The sequence below is a fragment of the Herpailurus yagouaroundi genome, unplaced genomic scaffold (assembly GCF_014898765.1).
Source record: "Herpailurus yagouaroundi ecotype Mexico unplaced genomic scaffold, PumYag 207, whole genome shotgun sequence".
NCBI classification, from domain to species: domain Eukaryota; kingdom Metazoa; phylum Chordata; class Mammalia; order Carnivora; family Felidae; genus Herpailurus; species Herpailurus yagouaroundi.
This window is the reverse complement of record NW_024412438.1, coordinates 145,671-160,609: the sequence shown is the minus strand read 5'-3', so window position 1 is coordinate 160,609 and position 14,939 is coordinate 145,671. Positions and strand designations below refer to the sequence as shown.

The window sequence follows — 14,939 nt, the reverse complement described above, 5'->3', positions numbered from 1 at the left end:
GGTCGAAGTTCCCTGGTCATTCTCAAGTGGTGGTCAGCCAATGTGAGTCAGCAGGGGCCACCGCATCCCTCTGACCAAGGCCCCAGCCCCCGTGCCAGCTCTGATTGTGAGGGAGGAGAGAAGGGGTCGGAGAGGTGAGGGCTAGTGGGGGAAGTGACCGAGGGCCCCAAATTCTTACTTCATCTTCAATTATTCCTCTGTGGAATGCCTAGTACTTGAAGAGCCCTCCATGGACTGTCCCTGGCTGTGGAGTGGAGTTCATTTGGGGACCAACAGATTTTATCTGCCAACAACACCTGGGCCACGGGGGGGATGGGGGGGGGATTAACCCATAAGGGGCAGCTGTTTTAGGGAATAGTTTTTTTTTTTTAATTTTTAAAAATGTTTTATTTGTTTTTTGAGAGAGAGACAGACAGAGCGTGAGCGGGGGAGGGGCGGAGAGAGAGGGAGACACAGAACCCGAAGCAGGCTCCAGGCTCCGAGACATCAGCACAGAGCCCGACACGGGGGCTCCAACTCACCGACCGTGGGATCATGACCTGAGTCGGACGCCTAACTCAGGAAATGGTTTCGTTAGTACGAAGGCTGCAGCCCCTGCTCCTTCCACCGCAACCCCCACCCATTTCCCTTCCGCCAAGAGAACCAGAAGGTGAACTTGGGGAGGTGTAGACCTCCAGGTGTGGGGCCATGTTCTAGGGAGAGCAGTACTCGCGAGCAATACTCATCTGGAGGTGCACTGTGTACTGTGCTGTACTGGGGAGGGTTTTCAGGAGTCCCTAGGGGTTCGAGGTGGGGGCACCCAGGAGCCATAGGAACCAGGGTCCGAATGAAGTCCTCACAATCATTCCGTCCGCCGCCCTTCACAAAACGGGTCTCCAGGCCGTAGGGTGAAAGTGGCCCAAGTTCCAAGATGCTCCCTCTAGTGTCTTGTACGCTCACAGCTTTTCTCCCCCCGACCTTGTAGACGCCGGGCGATCTAAGGCCATCCACTTGAGTAAGTCTAAGGAGCTACCAATCAAGTCCCGCCCGCCTCTGCAGTGCCTGGGTTGGAGCTCCCTGGACCTGCGTCTGCCACTCCTTCGCTTCCTCCTCTCCCATTGGCCGCGGGGAGAGGGAGGCAGCTTTTTTTTTTTTTTTTTTATCGATTGGGCGGGGCCCAATCAAGGGAGGGTCGGTCGGATCTTTGATGTCTTTTTTTTGCCCGATTCCAAGATGGCGTGGATGACCACGCTGGGAATGCAGCGTGAAGCCGCAGTTCTGCCATCACTCAAGATGGCTGCCCCCATCAAGATGACCGGGGTGTGCCGGGGGAAAGGAGGCAGCAGGATAGTCTGAGACGGTAAGAGCTACTGCTTCATTGCAAGCCTCGCCTTGGGGCCTAGGAATGGAGAGCAGAAAGACTGGGAAGCTGGGTGAGGTCTGTGTGGGAGCTAGGGTTAGAGAATGGGGGAGGGGAGGGGGTGACAGGTGGGGGTGAAGGATCGAAGATGGGACGGGAGTGTGGGGGTGTCTGGGGTTCAGTCTCCCCACCGGTGCCCTCTCCCCACTCTTCCTGTTCCAGGTGTAGCGTCGGACCATGTGGAAGTTTCTGGGACTGGGGAGTCGGATGATGGGGGGTGGGGCCCGTGGGGGGTAGAGGGAGCAATAGCGTCCTTTCTCAGGCTAACCCCGGCCCCTCCCCTGTCCTCTGGACTGAAATGGGGAACACACTGGGCCTGGCACCGATGGGGGCTTTGCCCCGCCGGAGCCCCCGGCGAGAGGAACCTCTGCCCAACCCTGGGAGCTTCGATGAGCTGCACCGGCTATGCAAAGGTGAGAACTTGGCATGTGGGTGTCTCAAGTTGAAGGGGCAGAGCAGGGGAGGGTCCTGAATGCTGGGTGTCCAGTGATGGGAGCAGGAAAGGGAGATCACAGCCGGGGCATCCAGCCCCTGGGAGGATCCCGTGCCTGAATGGAGTGGAGCATTTCGTGATAGGACTCGAAAGGAGGTCAGATCCTCCAAAGTGCTTTCTATGGGATTGGAAGGGGAGACTTACCTCTGGGGGTAGGGGTGCCTTGTCTGTGCTTATTCCTCCCCTTCCCCTCCCCTCCACCCCCTTCAGATGTGTTCCCAGCACAGATGGAGGGAGTGAAGCTCGTTGTCAACAAGGTTCTGAGCAGCCATTTCCAGGTGCTCCCACTTCTCTGGCCCTCCTCACTATCCCTCCCCGCCTATCCCTGGATCCTCTCCTCCTTGCCTTTGTACTCAAGCCTTAAGCAGGCTCTGTGGGACAAATGAGGGAGGCTGTGGGGCTCTCCCTGCTTCCCTTGCCTGTGGGACTTGTTGCTTTTTGTCTGGTGTTGGCTATGTGGAATCTTTGGGATTCTTAAAGGGCCATCTGGCTGGGGAGCAGCTGGCGGGGAGGGGGTTGAAATCGGCAGGAACGCTTTCCTCCAGTGACTTCTCTTTCCTTAGGTGGCTCACACCGTGCATATGAGTGCTCTGGGCTTGCCAGGCTATCACCTCCACGCGGCCTACGCGGGGGACTGGCAACTTAGCCCCACAGAGGTGAGGACTCCTCACGCCGGGGTCATCTCCCTGAAAGCCCAGCCGGGACTCGGGCCTAGAGGAGGAGGAAATGTGTGTGTTATGGGGAAGAGCGTACAGGGCACCTGCTTCTCTGTGTTTCCTCTGAAGGGGAGAGAGGGGGGAAAGGTGGAGCGAGAAGAAGTCTATCTCTGTGGCTCCACCAGGGGGCGCTGGGTACCGGTAAAGAAATCCTAGCGAGTTGGATGGAGGCGGAGCGGTGCCCCCCACCAGCTGGGTCTTACTGGGGACCCTCTCCAACAGGTGTTCCCCACCGTGGTAGGGGATATGGACAGCAGCGGCAGCCTCAACGCCCAGGTCCTGCTCCTCCTGGCAGAGCGGCTCCGAGCCAAGGCTGTCTTCCAGGTGACCCACGGTCCCGACCTCTATCCGCTGAAGCCTGTCCTCCTCCACGGGTGTCCTGCTCTGGGGGCTCCAGCGAGAGGAGCGGAGGCCCCGGTGACCGCAAAGGAGGAGGAAGGCTTCACTCCTTTTTCTCCCCGCTGCAGACGCAGCAGGCCAAGTTCCTGACGTGGCAGTTCGATGGCGAGTATCGAGGAGATGATTACACAGCTACTCTGACCCTGGGGAATCCTGACCTGATTGGGGAGTCGGGTGAGGAATTGGCACAGGGTTCTTTTGATCTTGGCTGATCACTTGCTAACGTTGGCTAGGCCTCGTCGTCGTCGTCGTCGTCTGTGCAGATCGGTTACTGGAAAGTTCTTGGGTGGGCCGGGGCGGCGGAGCAGGCCCGGACGTTGTCCCTGTGACCGATGCCATGTGTCTCCACTACCCCGCAGTGATCATGGTCGCTCACTTCCTGCAGAGCCTCACCCATCGGCTGGTGCTGGGAGGAGAGTTAGTTTATCACCGGCGGCCAGGCGAAGAGGGGGCCATCTTGACCCTGGCTGGGAAGTACTCGGGTATGGGGCGAGGGGGGAGCAGTGATGGGGAGGGGAAATGCCGGCCTTGGCGAGGGCTCCTGGCCCGTGTCCTGCTACAGTAACGCCCCTCGTCTCCTCCCCTTTGGTTTCGACAGCCCTGCACTGGGTGGCCACGTTGAATGTGGGATCAGGTGGGGCCCATGCAAGTTATTACCACAGGGCCAACGAACAGGTGAGATTACCGACGCCATCTTCCGCCCCCGCAAGTCAGTCGTGAACTCTGACCCCTCCAGACGGCCACGGGCCCTGCTGGCCTACTGTTCTTCCTACCCACACGGCACAGACGTTGCCCCCCGCCTGCCTTCATCCCGCGGGTCCCCCGTCAGGGCTCCTCGAGGCCTCACTGAGACAGATCCCTCTCCCACCCTTGCCCTGCTTCTCAGGTTCAGGTCGGGGTGGAGTTTGAGGCAAACACGAGGCTACAAGACACAACCTTCTCCTTTGGTTACCACCTGACTCTGCCCCAGGCCAACATGATGTTTAGAGGTGAGGGTCATTCGGACGGCATTCGCAGGTGCCGAGGGCTTGGGGGGACCGAGGGAGGGAAGGTCCACCTTACTTCTGACCCCTTTCTGCAACCCTGTTAAATAACCCGGTCCAGGGGCACTTGGGGGTCGGGGGGGGGGGCTCAGTCGGTCAGGCATCCGACTTCGGCTCAGGTCATGATCTCGGGGTTCTTGAGTTCGAGCCCCGCGTCGGGCTCTGGGCTGTCAGCTCAGGGCCTGGAGCCCGCTTTGGATTCTGTGTCTCCCTCTCTCTCTCTCTCTCGCCCCGCCCCCCCACCAGAGAAATAAACATTAAGAAAAATTAAAACAATAAATACCTAACCCGGTCTACATTCCGTTCCCCCACAGGCTTGGTGGACAGTAACTGGTGTGTGGGTGCCGTGCTGGAGAAGAAGATGCCCCCCTTGCCTGTCACCCTAGCCCTCGGAGCCTTCCTCAACCACTGGCGCAACAGGTTCCATTGTGGGTTCAGCATCACTGTGGGCTGAGGTTGTCCCAGAGCCGGCACCCGCTGAAGCTGGAGCCTCCGAGTCAGGTGCCCGAGGGCCAGAGACTAGGCCCCTCTCCAGAGCCCACCCTGCTGGGTGACCTCTAGGTCCCAGGAGCAGAGTGGGGGACAGGGCCGTGCCCTCCTCAGAACTGGGGCTGCCGCAGGGGCGGCTGCCGAGGGGCTGTCGTGAGGCTCCGACCTCTGCCGCCCCCCCCCCCCCGGCGTCCTCTTCCCGTGCTCTTGTGGCTCTGGACCGAGGGAGAAGGATTAGGGGGTCTGTCTGGCTGACTTCTCTCCCCTCACTACCCCCCCCCCGCCCCCTTCTACATCTCCCTGTCGATTAAAGCTCCCAGCGTCTTCCTCTTCAGAGCAGAAAAGTCTGCATGGGATCAGCTCCCCGTCCTGTTTTCCATCCCAGAGTCTGAAGGGCTAAATCTTTGCCCTGGGAAAGTGGGCCCCCCCTCACTTCCCGGAAGGCGCTTCTTTACCTCTTCGCCCCGAGGCTCCCTCCTTCCTCATTTTCTGTGCTTCCGGAGAACAACTCTGTCCCCGTGGTCATCCCCCACGGCCCCCAAGACTGCATGAAGAGGCAGTTACCGCTTTGGTCTTTCATTGCAACCACCGGGCTCCCTTTCTACGGGTCCCAACCTCTGGCCCCAGTATTTCCCCCTTCCCCAGTCCCGTGTGTCCACATGGGCTGGGGCCTCAGCTGCAGATCTCCTGGAGCAGTGGCATCATGGCGGCCAGCCCCCGGATGTGCCGGATTTGGTAGCCAAAGGCGTTGTTAATGCTCCGGAGCTCGGCCAACAGGCCCAGCAGCTTCGCATACAGAAACCTTTGGAGGAAGCGGTGGGGTCACCAGGGAAAGAGGAGGAAAATAAGGTAGCTGAGAGTCTTGCCCTGACGTCCTGAGCCCCTGAACTGTCCCTCGGCAAAGCTAGGTCTGACCCCTAGAGAAAATCACGCTCTGGTAGGACAAGTTTATCCAGAATTCCAAAAGGTCCCCGAGGGGGTCCTCTGACACTTTCCTCTCTCACCATGCCGTATTTCTTGAACCCAGAGGTCTGAGGGCCAAGTGTGAAGAAAGCCCCAGATGTGGCCAGGACGTCACCTGTGTGGAGTCTGTGGATCGGGTCTTCTAGAGCAGGTTCTAGAAGGTGGGTGCGTCCTGTGGTGTAAAGCAGCATCCCTCTCCTGGCCAAACCGGCTCATTGAGGAACAGCCGAGAACAAGGGGAGTGTCCCTCAGAGCCTGAGTAGATCACGGACTTTTGGGCCAGGGCACCGGCCTGGGCCGTGAAACTGAACGACCCTGACTTCAAGGGGGGAATGAATGAAACATTAATGGGCCCAACGGAGAGAAGGGGAAGGGCCAAGGAAAGAGAGCGAACGAGAGACTTGGCCGGCTGCTTGAGCCTGGAGAGTGGACGGGTGAGAGAGCGGATGTCATCAATCTCAGGAATGCTGTTATACAGAGCCTGCCAGCTCCTACTTTGCATCTCTACCGAATAATAATAAAAAAAAAAATCTGGAAAAAATCAGGTGACACGCCCGTAGGGGCACTTTGGATGCTGGAACTACACGAGGCACGAGGGAAGGACTCGAGCCCCCGAGGGACCCGGTTTCCCAGAGGAAGGGACAGTAAAAACATTCCCCCTGAGCTCAGCGTTTCCCTCGCCTTCGTGCCCTGGCGTAGCCTCCAGCCCCCCCCCACCCCCCCCCGGGGCCCCCCGTACCGACTCCCAGGCCTTGGCTGCTGGCCTTCGATGTAGCTCTGCAGGGTCAGTGCCGTCACCTCTTGCAGATGATCAATCTGTTCCCTCCGGGTAACCCCAGGCCTGTCTGGAAGGAGGTGGGGGTGGCGGGGAAGGACGGGTGGGGTCGGGCGCGGGCCTGCCATGCGGAACGGGCCCAGGCTGGGTTTGAAGACAGAGCCCCGGTCGTGGGTGGGTTCACGGGGCTGGGAGTGGGGGCAGAGGCGGAGGCGCCCCTCTGGGCTTTGGGGACGCTCACCGGGAGAGAAGAGGGCCACGGCGGCCATGAGCACATACTCGGGCTCCTGGAGCTGGAGTCGTCTCAGGGTCCCGTGGAAGCGGAAGAGCAGCTCTAAAAACTGTTCCTGGAAGCCCACTGTGGGAGACGCCAGGCTTAGGATCCGTCGGGTCACCTGGCCGCACACCACACCTCGAAGGGCACGTGCCCTCTGCGGTTCTAGCGCCGTCTCACCGTGGGCTGCGTCCTCTATCGCGTAGTGGAGTGGCCCACAGAGGAAGTTTTGTGTTTGGAGGCAGAAGGTCGTGTTGAGGGCGATATGGCAGATCTCTACAGCCGCTCCCTTGAGAAGGGAGATCTGGTCCTCCATGGGCAGGGACCTGTGGGGAGCAGGGGACGAGAGCACCTCAGGCTCCACCCTGAACTTCAGACAGGGAGAGGAGCCCCCCCCCCCCCCCCCCCCCGGTTCTGAGGGAGATACTTAAATTTTTTTTTTTTCAACGTTTATTTTATTTTTGGGACAGAGAGAGACAGAGCATGAACGGGGGAGGGGCAGAGAGAGAGGGAGACACAGAATCGGAAACAGGCTCCAGGCTCCGAGCCATCAGCCCAGAGCCTGACGCGGGGCTCAAACTCACGGACCGCGAGATCGTGACCTGGCTGAAGTCGGATGCTTAACCGACTGCGCCACCCAGGCGCCCCCTGAGGGAGATACTTAAAAACAAAGCTGGGGATTCATGACCTGGTGCTCGGACAGGATGCAGGGTGGGTGAGGGGGGTCGGTGACTTTTTTTTTTTTTTTTCCCTTTGGTGTGCGTCTGGGGATTATGACTTCCTGGAGTGTTTTCTTCCTGAAGGGTAAAGGGGAGGTCACGTACCGGAAGAGGGGTAGATCCTTGGTGAACTTGATGATTTGCTGCACCATGAAGGTGTTGATCTCTGCGAAGTGCGTCAGCAGAGGCGGTACGGGGACCGAGACGGGCAAATGCTGGTGGCGGACGAACAGATGAGCGGGAGGCTGCAGAGATCAGAGCCTCAGTGAGAGGCTCTCTTTCGGCCGCTCCGGCCCTGGCTTGGAAGGGCGCTGGGCTGAGGCGTCTGTCTGTCTACACCGGGGGTTCTGGAGAAGTCTCGTCCTCCGTATCGGTGCCTGGAACACAGCCCCCCTCCCTCAGGTCAGCCCCCCTTGGGCACCCTTGTGGTCACCTTCCGGCCCGAAGCCTGTCAAGGCTCACCCTGAACTGCACAAACTGGTGAAACATGGTGCCCACGTGGCGGGTGTGGGCCCCCAGGAGAGTCCGGACCAGCTCTTTCTGCTTGTCGCTCAGCTGGCTGGGTGCTCGCTGCGCGCGCCGCTGGGCCTGCTTTGCTCGCCGCAGCGCCAAGGCCTCTGCCGACAGGATCACTGTGTCCGGGGAACACAGATGACAGAGCCACTGAGACCAGCCCAGAGCACCCGTCTCTGCCAGCCCCACGTCCGGGACCCCTCTGGTACCCAGCAGGGTGAAGGATGTGGGGCGGGAGGGCTTGGCGGAAATCCTCGAGGCTCCGGGCCGCAAGGGAATTCCTGGCCACTTTTCTATCCTGCCAGGCCCTGCGGCAGAAAAGGGCCCCGCGGCGGAATAAGGAAGGGTGGAGGGTAAGGGGGTCGTCGTGAAGGGAGATGTTTGGCTCCTGGGCCAACACTGACGAGGGAGGGCCCTGGATGCCTAAAACGTCACCGTATGTTTCCATATAGCGCTCTCATTTCGAGGGTTCTGAGGTTAAATCTCCCTAGATGCAGTAACCCTCTGGGTAGACAGGGCGGGTGTTATTATCTGTGTTTTTCAGAGACATGAGCGGGCTGACACCCCAGTGACAGGTCCAAGGTCACAAACACTTAAGTGACGGAGCTTGAATTTTTTTTGTTTGTTTGTTTTTAACTTCCACGGTTTCCTTTCCACTGCTCCGTATGGAAAAGTCGTGTGATGTCATGGGAAAAGCAAGGCCTTGGGAGTCAGACAGAAGAGATTAAATACAGATGGTGTAGCTTTGTAGCTGAGCGAACCCGGGGCACATTGACTTCTGCGAGCCCCGGGGAGACTATCTGTGGGGAGCATAGCCTGGGTACCTGGCGCGGAGAAATGACAGCAAGTGATTAATGGTTATCAAGTACCTACTGAGTGACAGGCACTATATGTGAAACATAGAAGAGAAAGGTCAAGCCACGTGAACATCTGGGGCAAGCAGATTCCTGGTGGAGGGGACAGCAAATGCCAGCACACGGGTCCCCAGGAGTGTGTTTGACAGCCGCACTGTGTGGCTTGAGTGTGGCCGTGATGGGCTGAGCCAGGCGGAAAGAGTAGGAGGGAGAGGGTCGTGGGATCACGGACCGTAAGGCGGACGAGGAGCCGCTGGGGTTTTGGGCGGAATAGTAACATCGTCGGACTTGTTTCTACTCTTCTTGTGTGACGTACACGCTGTGGGACCAAGGGCAAGGCCGAGAGACCTGGTCCATGGAGGCTCGTGTTGGGAGGGGCCAACTCACTGTCCTTCTTCATGCCAGCATCCAGGCACTTCTGCAACCTGCAGGCTGGGCAGTGACGTCTCTGGATCTTGTTGACCTCACAGCGTCCAGCAAAGGGGCAGGTGAGACCAGTGCTTCTGGTGACGGTTCGTCTGTGGGAGACAGAGACGTTTGGGAGGGCGGGCGGGGATGGCAGGAAACGGGTGGCGACGTGAGGGTCTGAGATGACGTGGTCTAAAAGGATCTGCGGTGACGTAGGCTAATCTGAGCTGTGCCCAAGGGTCCCTGGGGGGGGGGGGGTGTGGGTAGGGTACAACACAAGCATCTCCGTAGGGCACGGAATCGGCACTCTCGACTAAGGGGTTGTGTCCATAGCACAAACCCTCGGCCTTCCCTCTGTTATCGTATCACCTGTTGGCTCAGTGTTGAGGTTGGCAAGATAGAACATGCTGGCCACGGGGTAGTCGGGCTCTGGGATGCAGGCTCTGGGGTTGTAGCTGGACAAGCTCGCGCACGTGCCGGGGCTTAAAGGCTGCCCGGCGGGCGGTTTGGGAGGTTGTTTCTACGGGGAGGGGGGCTCTCACCTGAAGAAACCCTTGCAGCCCTCACAAGTCAGGGCATGGAAGTGGTAGCCCGTGGCTCGGTCCCCGCACACCGCACAGTTCCTCGGCTCGTCTTCCCCACTGGCCATGGCTTCAGACGTTGGAGTGGCCGTCACGGGCCCCTGAATGTGGGAAGGGTCAGCGGTCAGCTCCTGGTACCCTTGACCCCCTTCTCCCCCTCTTAGAGACCCCCTTCCCGAACCCGCCCTGGATCTGACCCTCTGCATTATCTGCACTTTATTGCTTTTATGTATTTATTTTACATTTACGTATTTTTGAGAGACAGAGAGAGACAGAGCACAAGTGGGGGAGGGGGCAGAGAGAGACGGAGACCCAGAATCCGAAGCGGGCTCCAGGCTCCGAGCTGTCGGCGCAGAGCCCGACGCGGGGCTCGAACTCACAAACCGGGAGATCGTGACCTGAGCTGAAGTCGGCCGACTGAGCCCCCCGCCCCCCCGCCCGGCGCCCCCGTAATTTGTTGCTTTTTGGACCCGCCCCCCCCCCCCCAAGATGTCCTACCTGCTACTCTTGGGCCAGTCACCTGCAGGGCTCAGCATCTGGTGTGGGACACCTCTCCCCAAACTCCCACGCTGCCAGTGTTTGGAGTTAGGGAGTATGGCCCTCCACGCCTGGAAAACAAGGCACTTCTGTTGTGGGTGGCCTCCAGTGGGTCCCAGCGACAACCTAGATAGGGCGCAGACTCTGGACCCAGGGCAAAGGCCTGGGTGGGAGGTTTTCCCAGCATGCCCAGGGTGCAGGTTGCTGGCACATGGGGCGGGACGCTGGTGGGGGTGGGGACCCTCACGACTCGCTGGAAGCTGCTTCTCATCAGACCCGTGGAGATCTTCCTTACTAGCTAGCTTCAGGCTAGATCTGTAAGCCGCCCCTGAACGTGGATCTTGGACAAACTGGGAAGGGAGAGGGAGAGACAGCACGCTTTTTCACGGGCAGTATGACGACGGGAAAGGAGTAGGCGTAACGGTGGCACAAGGCTCCCAAAATGAAAGTTCTTAAAAAGAGACCAGGGTCTAATGAAGAGTGTATGCAAAGAGCTAACGAGGTCCACGCTTCCTAACTAGGGAGGGCTGAGCATCAAATCAGAGTGGCCCCTAACACATTAGAGGTACTAGTTAGGGTTGATTCGAGGACCCTTGCACCAGAGCTGGCTTCATGGGCATGCGACCTGCGCAGTCACACAAGACCCTGGGCTCAGAGGAGCCTTGGGTTTGGTTTAACGCTCTGCCATTGCTTGAGATCTTAATGGTCTCATCTTGAGATTCTTAATGATTTTTGAACAAGGGGATCTGCATTTCTGGTTTTTTTAAAATTTTTTTTTTCAACGTTTTTATTTATTTTTGGGACAGAGAGAGACAGAGCATGAACGGGGGAGGGGCAGAGAGAGAGGGAGACACAGAATCGGAAACAGGCTCCAGGCTCTGAGGACCGCGAGATCGTGACCTGGCTGAAGTCGGACGCTTAACCGACTGCGCCACCCAGGCGCCCCTACATTTCTGGTTTTTAGTGGGTCCTGCGAATTATGTTTTCAGTCCTGTCTGGGAGAGAGCATGTGAGCAGGGGGAGGGGCAGGGGGAGGGAGAGAGAATCCCCAGCAGGCTCCACGCTCAGCACAGAGCCCAATGTAGGGCTCAGTCTCACAAGAGTGAGATCAGGACCTAAGCTGATCTCGAGAGTTGGATGTTTAACCGACCAAGCCACCCAGGCGCCTCCAGATGAAGGACTTCGAATTAATAAGTTTAAGAATCAAAAGTAGGGGCCAGTTCCACCTCTGGGAACCTGCCCACTCTCCCACCTTGAATATATTTTTTGCTTTAGTAAACTGCTGTGTAAAAAATAAATAAAAAAGAATCACAAGTTGGAGCCTTCACTGGAGTTGTCTGGTGCTCCGTCAACATTGAAGAATGTTTTCGGGGCACCTGGGTGGCTCGGTCGGTTAGGCATCTGACTTCGGCTCCGGTCACCATCTCACAGTTTGTGAGTTCGAGCCCCACGTTGGGCTCTGTGCTGACAGCTCGGGGCCTGGAGCTGCTTCGGATTCTGTGTCTCCCTCTCTCTCTGCCCCTTCCCTGCTTGCTCTCTGTCTCTCTCTCTTTCTCAAAAATAAATAAACATTAAAAAAACTTAAAGCATATTTTCACAAGTGTGAACAGTGTGTGTGTGTGTGTGAATAAATATATATATGAATAAATGTATATGTATATACACATACTCCCAAGATCTATGATGACTGAGATGTTCTGTCCTCATGGAATTTACATGTGCTAGTGAGGCAGACAGACCCTCGCACAGATAAAGCGAAGCATAGTCAGAGCAAGGACGGCTCTGTGCACAGAGCATATGGGACCACAGGTGAGGGGCACCTAAGTCCACTGTGGCAAAAAGGTGCTGAAGAGGAGGCAGGAAAGGTTTCCTGGAGGCGTGACAACTGAGCCGATTTGGAAAGGGGACAGAGGAGTCAGGTGACAGCAAAATGCAGCTCAGGCAGAGGGCGCAACCTGCGGAAGCCAGACCCAAAAGTGGGTGTGGCTGAACCTCAAATATCTCCCTCTCGCAGGAGCCTAGCCCTTCAGATTGGAGGTGGGAGGAGAGAATTCTGGAGAGGTGGGCTGGGAGGCTGAGATACAGGCAGGGCCAGTTTGCAGGGGACCTCCTGTCTCCCAGACTAAGCAGCTTGAGTCTGCCAGACAGCTTGTATTTGTTTGTTTGTTTGTTTATTTGAGAGAGAGAGGGAGAGAGAGAATCTTAAGCAGGCTCCGCGCTGAGCCCCGACATGGGGCTCGATCCCACGACCCTGAGCTCATGACCTGAGCTCAACCAATAATCAAGTGTCAGATGCTCAACCGACTGAGCCACCCAGGTGCCCCGAGTCCATCAGAAAGCTTTTAAAGGGGAAGCCCAGAAGTGACATTAGGCTATCTATTCTGGATAGATCTATCTTATTGTAAATATCTTTCTTTGCTGGCTGTTTGGAAGATGGATTTGACGGGGCTGGACCTGAGGCGAAGAGACCAGTAAGAAAGCTATTGTTGTCCCGTAACTGGGAGAAGATTACGCCTGAGCTAGGACAGTGGGAGGACGTAGAGGAAGAGAGGGTTTTGAGAAATTCCCAGAGGTGCAATCATTGGAACTTGGTGCGGTAGACTGTCTGCCTGGAGAAAGAGGAGGGGGAGTTCAACAGAACTTCAGGTTTCTAGCGCCAGTGATGAAATGGATGCTGGTTCCACCCACTGGGAGAGAGATGGCTGGAGGAGGACGGGGTCCTGCGTCCTGGGCCTCTATCCACTTCTACAGCTGTGGTGACACTTTATTGGGACGGACAAAAGAGAAGGTCCCTGTTACTGAGGAATGTATTGTCTAATTATGGAGCGTGCACGAACAAATTGAACTCCTACATCTTACAGGAAAGAATCGAGCTCTAAGTTGTGTGATAAAAATGATATAATAGGCTAGGCATCCATCGCTCCATTAATTTATTCTCAGTGAGCGTTAACTCTACCAGATAGATAATATCACCATTTTACGGAAGAGAAAACTAAGCCTCAGAGAGTTTAAATAACTTACAGGAGGATCAGTAGACCCACCAGTTTATTAGATGTCTTTATTTGGGTGTCCCATGGGCATCTCAAATTCAATAGGTCTTACAATGGAGCTCTACGATACCCAAGGCACAGGCAACAAAACAAAAAAAATAAACAAGTAGGACTATGTCAAGCTAAAAAGCTTCTGCACAGCAAAGGGAACCATCAGTAAAATGAAAAGGCGACCTACACAATGGGAGAAAATGTTTGCAAAGAACACATCCCGTAAGGGGTTAATATCCAAACTATATAAGCAACTCAATAGAAAAAACCCTCAAATAATCCAATGAAAAATGAACAAAGGACCGAGATAGACATTTTCTCAAAGATCAAAGAAGATATTTAAATGGCCAACAGGTACATGAAAAGGTGCTCAGCATCACTGATCAACAGGGAAATGCAAATCAGAACCACAATGAGGTATCACCTCACACCCGTCAGAGCCAACATCGAAAAGACAAGAGACAACAAATGGGGGAGGGAATGTGAAGAAAAGGGAACCCTTGTGTGTGGGAATGTAAATTCACAGCCACTATGGAAAACAGTATGGAGGCTCCTCAAAAGATTAAAAATAGAACTAGCATATGAGTCAGCAATTCTATTTCTGGGTATTATAGCCAAAGGAAACAAAATTACTGTACTGAACAGATACATGCACCCCCTTGTTCATTGTAACATTATTTACAACAGCTAAGACAAAAAAAGGTGTCTATCACTAGATACATGGAAAATGATGTGAACACACACACACACACACACACACACACACACACACACACACACAGTGGAATACTATTCAGCCATAAAAAGAAGGAAATCTTGCCATTTGCAACAACATGGAGGGAACTTGATGGCATTATGCTAAGTGAAATAAGTCAGAGGAAGACAACTATAGGATCTCATCTGTGGAATCTAAGACAAACTCATGGAAACAGAGATCAGATTTTTGGTTGCCAGAGGTGGAGGGGGGAGGTGGTGCGGGAATTGGGCGAAGTTGGTCAAAAGGTACAAACTCATAGTTATAAGATAAAAAAAAATTCAAAGGATGTAATACACAGCATGGTGACTATAATTAACCATATGGTACATTTGAAGGTGGCTCAGAGAGTCGATCTTCAAAGTTCTCATTACAAGGAAAAGAATTTAGAATGCTGTCAGGTGAATCATTTCACCGTACGTGTACGAAGAAATCACGATGTTGTGCACCTCAAATTTATATAATGTTATCTGTCAATTATATCTTTTTTTTTTCAACGTTTATTTATTTTTTTTGGGACAGAGAGAGAGACAGAGCATGAACGGGGGAGGGGCAGAGAGAGAGGGAGACACAGAATTGGAAACAGGCTCCAGGCTCTGAGCCATCAGCCCAGAGCCTGACGCGGGGCTCGAACTCACGGACCGCGAGATTGTGACCCGGCTGAAGTCGGACGCTTAACCGACTGCGCCACCCAGGCGCCCCAATTATATCTTAATAATACTGAAAAAAAAAAAAAAGAAAATCATTGTCGACTCCCACTAACTTCTATGTTACCCAACTTGGTGGCTATCCCAGCACGAGAAAGTGGAAAGAGCGTGAGTTTGGGCGTCATAAGACTTAGGTTCAAATTCTGACTAGGCTCGTGCTGAGTTACTTTTGTGATTATTTGACATCACTGAGACCCAGCTCCATGAGAGTCTGAATTCATCAGGCTGGGCCAATCCCAGACAAGGGAAGGGAGGCTGACTTCCTCCTCCTGGA

The 14,939-nt window shown here is 55.4% G+C and overlaps 2 protein-coding genes across 9 annotated transcripts; one reads left to right on the top strand and one right to left on the bottom strand.

The window, feature by feature from the left end:
• Positions 1–1,221: 1,221 nt before the first annotated feature.
• TOMM40L (translocase of outer mitochondrial membrane 40 like) lies at positions 1,222–6,165 on the top strand. 6 transcript variants are annotated; one of them, XR_005783836.1, is made up of 11 exons: positions 1,222–1,339; positions 1,562–1,812; positions 2,103–2,170; positions 2,456–2,548; positions 2,831–2,932; positions 3,076–3,181; positions 3,367–3,489; positions 3,606–3,682; positions 3,894–3,996; positions 4,365–5,388; positions 5,567–6,165. XR_005783836.1 is itself a non-coding variant. In XM_040452383.1 (11 exons), exons 2-11 carry the CDS (start codon positions 1,698–1,700, stop codon positions 5,646–5,648), a joined length of 975 nt encoding a protein of 324 aa, XP_040308317.1. In that variant the 5' UTR covers positions 1,222–1,339; positions 1,662–1,697; the 3' UTR covers positions 5,649–6,165. The 6 variants fall into 6 exon arrangements, 5 of the variants coding, with proteins under 5 accessions (XP_040308317.1, XP_040308315.1, XP_040308319.1 ...); XM_040452383.1 differs by having other exon boundaries at positions 1,662–1,812; positions 4,365–4,470; XM_040452381.1 differs by having other exon boundaries at positions 4,365–4,470.
• On the bottom strand, positions 5,104–10,318 carry NR1I3 (nuclear receptor subfamily 1 group I member 3). Of its 3 annotated transcripts, none has more exons than XM_040452380.1 (9): positions 10,125–10,317; positions 9,588–9,727; positions 9,025–9,155; positions 7,733–7,902; positions 7,376–7,515; positions 6,732–6,877; positions 6,519–6,635; positions 6,242–6,347; positions 5,104–5,341 (listed from the first exon to the last, which is right to left on the bottom strand). In XM_040452380.1, exons 2-9 carry the CDS (start codon positions 9,692–9,694, stop codon positions 5,212–5,214), a joined length of 1,047 nt encoding a protein of 348 aa, XP_040308314.1. In that variant the 5' UTR covers positions 9,695–9,727; positions 10,125–10,317; the 3' UTR covers positions 5,104–5,211. The 3 variants fall into 3 exon arrangements, 2 of the variants coding, with proteins under 2 accessions (XP_040308314.1, XP_040308313.1); XR_005783835.1 differs by having other exon boundaries at positions 5,229–5,341; positions 6,242–6,343; positions 10,125–10,318; XM_040452379.1 differs by lacking the exons at positions 9,588–9,727; positions 10,125–10,317 and having other exon boundaries at positions 6,242–6,343; positions 7,733–9,139.
• Positions 10,319–14,939: the final 4,621 nt, after the last annotated feature.

Coding starts and splice junctions, on each gene's coding strand:
- TOMM40L (XM_040452383.1), top strand. CDS start 1,698: ATGGGGAACACACTGGGCCTGGCACCGATGGGGGCTTTGCCCCGCCGG. Junction 3,490..3,605: donor CCTGGCTGGGAAGTACTCGG/GTATGGGGCGAG, acceptor TGGTTTCGACAG/CCCTGCACTGGGTGGCCACG. Junction 4,471..5,566: donor CTCAACCACTGGCGCAACAG/GTTCCATTGTGG, acceptor TCTTGAACCCAG/AGGTCTGAGGGCCAAGTGTG.
- NR1I3 (XM_040452379.1), bottom strand. CDS start 8,231: ATGGAAACATACGGTGACGTTTTAGGCATCCAGGGCCCTCCCTCGTCA. Junction 7,516..7,732: donor ACCAGTTTGTGCAGTTCAGG/GTGAGCCTTGAC, acceptor TGATCTCTGCAG/CCTCCCGCTCATCTGTTCGT. Junction 6,344..6,518: donor CGTGGCCCTCTTCTCTCCCG/GTGAGCGTCCCC, acceptor CCTTCCAGACAG/GCCTGGGGTTACCCGGAGGG.